Raw genomic sequence first — 7347 nt, 5'->3', positions numbered from 1 at the left:
GCCTCTTCTTGCAGAACACAGGCTCCATTTCTCTTAAGGGATGGTGGCATGTAGCCACCAAGATTCACACTTTCCCAGCCATGAGTCCTGGCTGCCAGAGCAAGGGGAGGCAGGTAGAGCAGGCTATCACCCTGCTGGTGAGGGAGCCTGGACCAGGAGGAGCACCCATGTTGTGCATCTGAATAAAGAAGACTGACATAAATTCCATTTCTGTAGGGTGACACAACTTCAAGTGTCTTTTATATGAACTGTCTGGTTTTGCATGGAGTGAGAAGGAAGRCAGATAAATGGTCTTCTGATGCTTCACATGACAGGGAGCAGAAAATGCCAGGAGAGCTTGGATGTGATTTGTGCTGGATGCACTTGGTTTCAGGTGAACAACATCCAACATTCCTCCAGCTTACCCTGTCAAGGAATGAAGAAGCATGGACACAAAGCTARTAGGACATTTCTTTTTGAAGACACCTTCCTGGGCAGAAGAGGAATGGTTCAGACAGTGGGCATTTTGCAGAAGGCAACAGTACTGGGYGCTTGTGTCCCCCTCTCTGGGAGCTTGCCCTACTCGAGGGCTTGGCTGTGGCTGGGGCACATGCCCCACATGACATAAAGGGATTGTGAACAGCCAAATGCCTGACTCTTCATCTTCTAATGTGTTAGTTACTCCATTATTATTGTGCAATGTTGTAAATGCCAGTAGATACTGGTCCCATTTCAAATACATGTTACATTTTTATTTTGGAAAATTGCTATGCTACTGGTGAAAGGTGGCTGTCAGTCAGATTCTGGAAGGCAGAAGGTCCAACTAAGAGCTTGTGTATAGAGCAAGGCAAGGGAGAAACTGCAGGCTGATAATAGTGGTATACAAAGGTCTGGAAGAAAAGGCTAAATTACATAGAGGATGGTGCTAAACCCCTCAGAAACAATCACAGTGAAACACCAATCTATTTGAAAAAAGTGGCAGTGTTTTAAGAGTGCATAATTTCTTCAATGCAAAGTAGGTTTCTTTTGGTCAGAAAGGGGATATATAAGGAGAGACACAGCATGATCACGGGATTTGGAACAATGAGATTGTTCTCATGACATTAATTCTCGTCTGACTGCCTATGRAGAACATGTTTTACACAATTTGCAATGTTGGCTAATATATTGTTTCACAAAGGGCACATAAGGTGTACATAAATGTGTGCTTTCTAGTGCATTGGGTTTTTAAATAAAATAAATTTTWAATTTTAATTTAAATAAATTTGCCAGAGCTTGGTGTACATGATCCTGACAATGGCTGATTTAGAACTTGCTAAACCACAAGATATTGAAAACTGAAGATGGGATAATAGGATAATTCACATTCATTGTGAAGAAATATTTATGCAAATAATTTACTACCCTCTGTCTCATAATTCCTCTTGTCTCCACCACTAGCCAAAGGCCATACGTCATCTCCTACACCTTGTCCAAACACAGTACTGGGTAGTTTATTTGTTTTCAACATGTCAGTGTCAAGGGTCAGTGGGAGGAGGATGAGTGCAGTTTTTGAAAACTGTAACTTACTCTCTAACACTGTGTTTCTATTGAACGCTTAACAAAGTAATAACCCCTGTGTCTGCCTGGTTGTGCCTGCACCAGKACAGGCCCTTGTCTGGCTGCTCTGTTTAATCAGCAAACATGTGAAGCCAGGAACAGCATACATTTATTGAAATGGCACAGAGCACTATTAGGAGTGAAGGGGTTTCTGGTGCTGCTCACCTTCTGTAAGCCCCACATTTCTATTATTATTACAAGTATTATAAGATGCTATTGAGCAGTACCATAAGAAGTGTTGCAGAGACAGTATGATTTTCAAGCTTGGAATGCTGGGGTTTTTGTAGTTGGGATAGTTTTCTGATGTGTGGGGAAGAGAAAAAAACATTTTGTGGGGAGAGTTGAATTATCTTTTCAGACCAACAGAGAGTAATTTAGTGTGTCTGAAAGACAGTTTGTATTCTCCCATTGTTATAAATTGCTGCAATTGAGCAGCCGCGGTTCCTCGTCACCCTTCTTGCTAAAAAAATTATGCCTGCTTAAATCAATACTGTGCCAAGACATTAAGATGGTATTTAGACAAAATCCACTAGACACTGTAGATTTTGAATAGAGCATTCTTTGCACGGTAACCAATGAGCTCAGTATCCCATTAGTCTGTGTTTTGTGCTCCTGCTCCCCATCCACCTCCCACGCAGCTAGCAGGCAAGGCAAGCAGTAAGCCACAAATCACCTAATGAGCAAGCATTCCTGCAGCGCTGGTGAAACAGGGATGATGAATTTATAGGGAAGGGACCTTCTGGCTGGGGAGTTGCTGTAGGTGGAGTGTGACATGGGCTGCAGATGATGCTGGATGGGAATTAGGATGAGTCAATATGGAGAGTGGCCTGGCAGCAGCAGGTGGATGCAGATTAGGAGCAAGGTGAGGTACAGGCARATGTTGCCTCCCAACTTGTCTCCCTTTTATCTGGATAAACTGGTTTGGGTYCATGGTCTCCTGGATTGCTCTCTGCCCCATAAACCATCTAGGGACTYGACTTTGCCTTCCCCAGCCCTAGTGATACTCCAGCCTCCTTTTTGTCACCATTTCCWTGGGCTCCCTGGCAGCCATCCTGATGGCACTGAGCATGCAGGGTTTCCCCTCTGCCTCCCCATTCCAAGCCCTGGTGGGTCAGCATGTGGCACAGAGCACACTCATGGTGCTGCAGAAGCAGAGATAGAGAATGACTGTTTGAGGCTGGAGAAGCTCACTCTGCCCCATGGCTCTGTCCTGTTGGGGAAAATGCTCCTTACATCACAAATGATTTAGGAATACCTGTCTCTATTCCTGCAGTGCAGATTCCCCCTCCTACAATTGAACTTCCCTTCCTCCTTTATATGTGCTGGTATCTGTTTCTTTTCTCACTTGTGACTCAGTTTTTCTTCCCACTTGTCCCCCACTGCATGGGGGTCCCAGCAGGGTTGGTGTAGAGCAGTTCTCCCAAGACTTGCTCAGGCTTTGAGTTCTACTTGGCTGAAAGGCAGCCATAAACCAACCACTTTATGCGGGCTGTATTCACTTTGGATTGACCAGAGAAGTGTAGGCGAGCATAAAAATACAACCTGTGGCTCCTGGCTGCCTGAAGGGCACTGAAGTGTCTTGTTTTCAAGACACTTTCATCTTTGATCCACAATCAGCCCTTCGTTGTGGGGCCAGCGTGACCATGTCTGCTCAGATATTTTGCAGGTTTGCATTGGAAGCTGCAGCCACTGCACACATATTATTTGGCAAGCCAACTTAGAGAAATTTCTTGCAACATGCATTACCAAGCAATGACAGCTTCCTGCTTTAGAAACATGAAAGGAATGCCACTACACTTGTAGTGGATTAAACTCTAACACATAAAAGCTTGTAGTGGCAAATAAAGACATGAAATTTAACATTTAACTTCAAAATAGACAACAAAGACATTTGTATTTCCATAGCAACCTTACAACGTAGAAAATCTTTATGTTGGGGATTTTAATGATCCCTTAAATTTACAATTATGGCAATWCTCATCTATACAGCTAAATTTCCTGAAGCAAAGCATATCACTTGTCAGCTTCTAGTCCTTTCAGTGTATAAAACTGAATTATGAAAACCAGCTGTTCTTAAATTTTTTACTCMATTTTAAACTGCTCTGTTTGCTAGTACTGCAACTGTTTTTAGTATGTATAACCATAAGAGGACCAATATACAATATTTTAAAAAAATTACATCTCTCAGTGCTAAGCATAAGAATAGCCAGATACCATTGCTATTCTGCTCAAAATTAATTTTCAGAAATCACTGTAGCAATAGACTGAAAGATCTATCGAGTCCAAAACTGATAGAAGAAATTCCTTTACATGAAACCAAAATAAACCTCACYTTTCCCAAAAATTCATGTTATTCATAATCTTAATACATTTGCATGGGACGCATTGGAGGACCAGAGGATTTTTAAATTAGTAGCTGGTGACTTACCTTTGTTCTGATCAAACACAGAGGAGGAACTGAAATCCATTGTGATCTATCTCATTATTTACAACTAGACCAGACAAATGCCAACTCCAGGGTTTTCAGGAAAGAATCTCATATATTACAGTACAAAGTGAAACGATAGCTGTCATCAGTCTTCTCACAGAATTAAACTTGCTTTACGGCTGCWGATTGTTGACAAGGCAAGAGCCTGATGGAAACGTTATATTCTGTTATGGACTCTCTTTAAAGGATGCCCCTGGAAGCTTGTCTGAGATCCTGAAAAATGCCATGGCTTCAGCGAGTGGAAGTGGCTGCTCGCAGCTCCGAGATGCCGCAGCTCTCGCAGCCCGGCAGCTGAGGGCTGTGAGCAGCCCGGGCTGGCACACGGAGCATGTGCGGAGCTCCAGCGGGCCCAGCGGTCACTCATCCTCGCTGTGCTGCCCGGCCACCTCGCTCCGTGACTGACCAGCAGCTCTGCGGCCACGCCACCCACTCCGCATGTGCCTAAGCGTGGCTCTGAAATGATGCATTCAGGCATCACCTGCTTAAACACCAGCGCAGAGAACATAAATTCGCAGGGCTTTCCTTCCTCAGTTTGGTACTACCCAATTAGAGTTAGTTAAGGGACAATGAAGGGACAGTAACTGACAGCAAACTGCTACGGCTGAAATGGACAGTGAGCACAAGAATGCAACAGATACATGGTGTGCAGCTCTGCTGGTTTTGCCTGCGGTAGAATTGATTTTCTTCAAAGCAGTTTTGTGGAGCTGCGCTTTGAAATTGCTGCAAACAATGTTGGTAACACAGGSATGGTTTTGCTGTCCCTGAGCTCGGCTCAGGCAGTGTCAAGGCCTTTTCTGCTCTTCACTGAATCCCAGCAGTGGTGAGGCTGTGGGGGGGAGGGGGGGGGCACAAGAAGTTGGGAGGGGACACATCCAAGACAGCTGCCCACAGGGGTATCCCATTCCATATGCTGGCTTGTTTAGCATATGAAGCTGGAGGAAGAAGGAGAAAAGAGGAGATCTTCAGAGTGATAGCATTTATCTTCCCAAGTCACAGCTGTGTGCTGGAGCCCTGCTGTCCTGGGAATGGCTAAACACCTGCCTGGCCAAGGGAAATGGTGAATAAATCCCTTGTTTTGCTTTGCCTGTGCATGTAGATTTTGCTTTTCCTATTGAAATGTTTCTGTCTCAACCCATGAGTTCACTGACTTTTACTCCTCCAGTTCTCTCTCCCATTCCACTGCAGGTTGTGTGAGGCTGAGCTTCTGGCTTAGATTAAACCATGRCAACAGGGGATGTTTTTGCACCCAGGGTCCATAACTTCAAACCCAGCATCAGCCAAACTGACAGTAGATCTGTATCTTCACACTTTGTTTTTGACCAAACGTCCTAAGCTGAAAACCCAGACCTTGTACTTCAAGGGAGGGGACTCTGATGAGCTTTGCCTTTTGCTATGTTATTTCTTTAAAAAAATAATAAGTATACTGATTTGGGATTTACTGGGAGCAGTAGATTCCCAGCAGTGACTGATAGATGGGAGAGAAATAACAAGTTTACTTAGCATTGGTGCACTGAAGGAGACACATCATTACTGCTAAAAAAGACAAAGTAATATATGAAAATTAGGAAAGGCAAGATACTTTGRGTCCAAAAATGCAGACAGGACCTAYGCTAAAGCTATGCCTATGTTTGGTCAGCCTTAGAAGCCCTACATCTACTTTACTGTATTTAATCTATTCTGGTGTTTTGACCAATTCCTGTGACTACAGCACATCCTAGAGACATAACCTACATGTGGACACTATATAAGTTGTATCTGGAGCTTATTCACATTCCAAGCATCTGCTTCTGGGCATAAATTTAGACTATGTTTTTGGGAAGAGTGCATGGTACAGGAAGCAACACAAGCYTCAACAACTTGAAATGAAACAGCAGAGCTGAAATTCTCCAAAATGTGTCAGTGTGGTCTACTGATCTGATTAACTGTGGAGAGGCAAGTGGTAGGACAGAGGAACCAGAGACACGCTATTTCTCTTTTCCCTAAAGCTGACTGTTTTGTGGTCTGCCTTGTCTCAAGCCAAACTTTCTATCCTGAGGAGGGATCCACCGTGTGGTAAGTACARTCTATGCAATCTGAGAGCAGAATTGCTCATGCCCATAGTCAGCTCCTAACTGGCATCTCCGTGGTGGGAAGGTGTCTCCAGGGGTGGCACTGGCAAGTGAAGTCTGATGTGTCCAGTGCAACACCCTGACTCTCTTCAAACAGCTGCCATAGCTGCTGACTTCATGGAGGAGGCACTGGAGACATGTCTGTGGTCAGGAATTTTGAACTACAAATTGTGACCCCTACTGATCTTTGAAAGACCACAGAAGTGACCTTCACTTTCCGCATGTGACAAGAGGCCCTTTATCCTCTGTGTACACAGGATTTCTGACCCTAGGCATTCCTGCAGTGTAGGTTGCCCCGCTAGCTGGATTCTCTGCCCTCCTGTACCAATCTAGTCATTTCAACACTCACAGTGTTGAATTTGCTGTTTCTGGGTCCCTGTCCTCCCATTCTGCTCCTGAGATGAAGGCATGGGCTTTGGTGATTCCTGGCTTAGTCTCACTCTTGCGGTACATTAGCCTGGGAATGAGGTGCATTGCAAGTATGTAGCCAAGGAATTTGAGGGAGAAACACATGGCAGCTGATTCCTTCTGAGTCCTACATGTGGCATAGTATTCTCTATGGCACTGTGTACTGTGCCTGGSGTTCAGCTTGCCTTCAGCTGTGCAAAAACCAGGCACCTCCTCTGAGACCGGAATCCACCGCTGCCATGGCATCATGCACCGAAACCATGKTGTCTCTTGTTTGAGAGCTGGCATCTTTTCCCCTCTGCATCCATCAGAAGGGAAGTAAGGCCAGTGCTTTAGCAAAACACTTTCCCCCATGTAGATCTGAGCATGAGGTGAACACATTTTTGTATCTCAGGTGTGGTAGAAATATCACAGATCAGATGCTGCCAGAAAAACTGAGATTTGAGAGGTGGGCTTCAATCACTGAATTTTCTGTATTGCTTCTTAAGAAGAAAGAAAGGTCTCATAATTTCTCAGGGCCTCCTGCGCACACTGGCTATGAAAGCAGCTCTGGCTAAGGACAACAAAGCCACAAAAGAGTTATAGGCTAGGACAGGCAGCAGATAAAAATTGTAGCTTTAATATTGTTGATTTACACTTTTCTTTAATTTAAGCAAAGTATTCCTGACTTTTCATCCTGTCAGAAGTAGTTACATTTTTTGGAATTTTTTTTTTTAGTGTACAGAAACGTGATGAAGCGGGAGTATCAGAAGCACAGGTTTGTTT

The 7347-nt window shown here is 44.2% G+C and overlaps 1 protein-coding gene across 1 annotated transcript in view; it reads right to left on the bottom strand.

Moving 5' to 3' along the window:
• ANKRD55 (ankyrin repeat domain 55) overlaps positions 1-4325 on the bottom strand; it is a 45563-nt gene extending 41238 nt beyond the window's left edge. Inside the window, exon 1 of the mRNA XM_057389679.1 lies at positions 4007-4325. Within this exon, the coding sequence (XP_057245662.1) occupies positions 4007-4046 (40 nt within the window). The 5' untranslated portion in view covers positions 4047-4325. The remainder of the gene's footprint in view (positions 1-4006) is intronic.
• Positions 4326-7347: the final 3022 nt, after the last annotated feature.

This window comes from Malurus melanocephalus, unplaced genomic scaffold (genome assembly GCF_030028575.1).
Source record: "Malurus melanocephalus ecotype Western Australia unplaced genomic scaffold, MMel_1.1 scaffold_18, whole genome shotgun sequence".
Taxonomy (NCBI): domain Eukaryota; kingdom Metazoa; phylum Chordata; class Aves; order Passeriformes; family Maluridae; genus Malurus; species Malurus melanocephalus.
The sequence above is the reverse complement of the archived record's forward strand: the minus strand, read 5'-3'. Positions and strand labels throughout refer to the sequence as shown.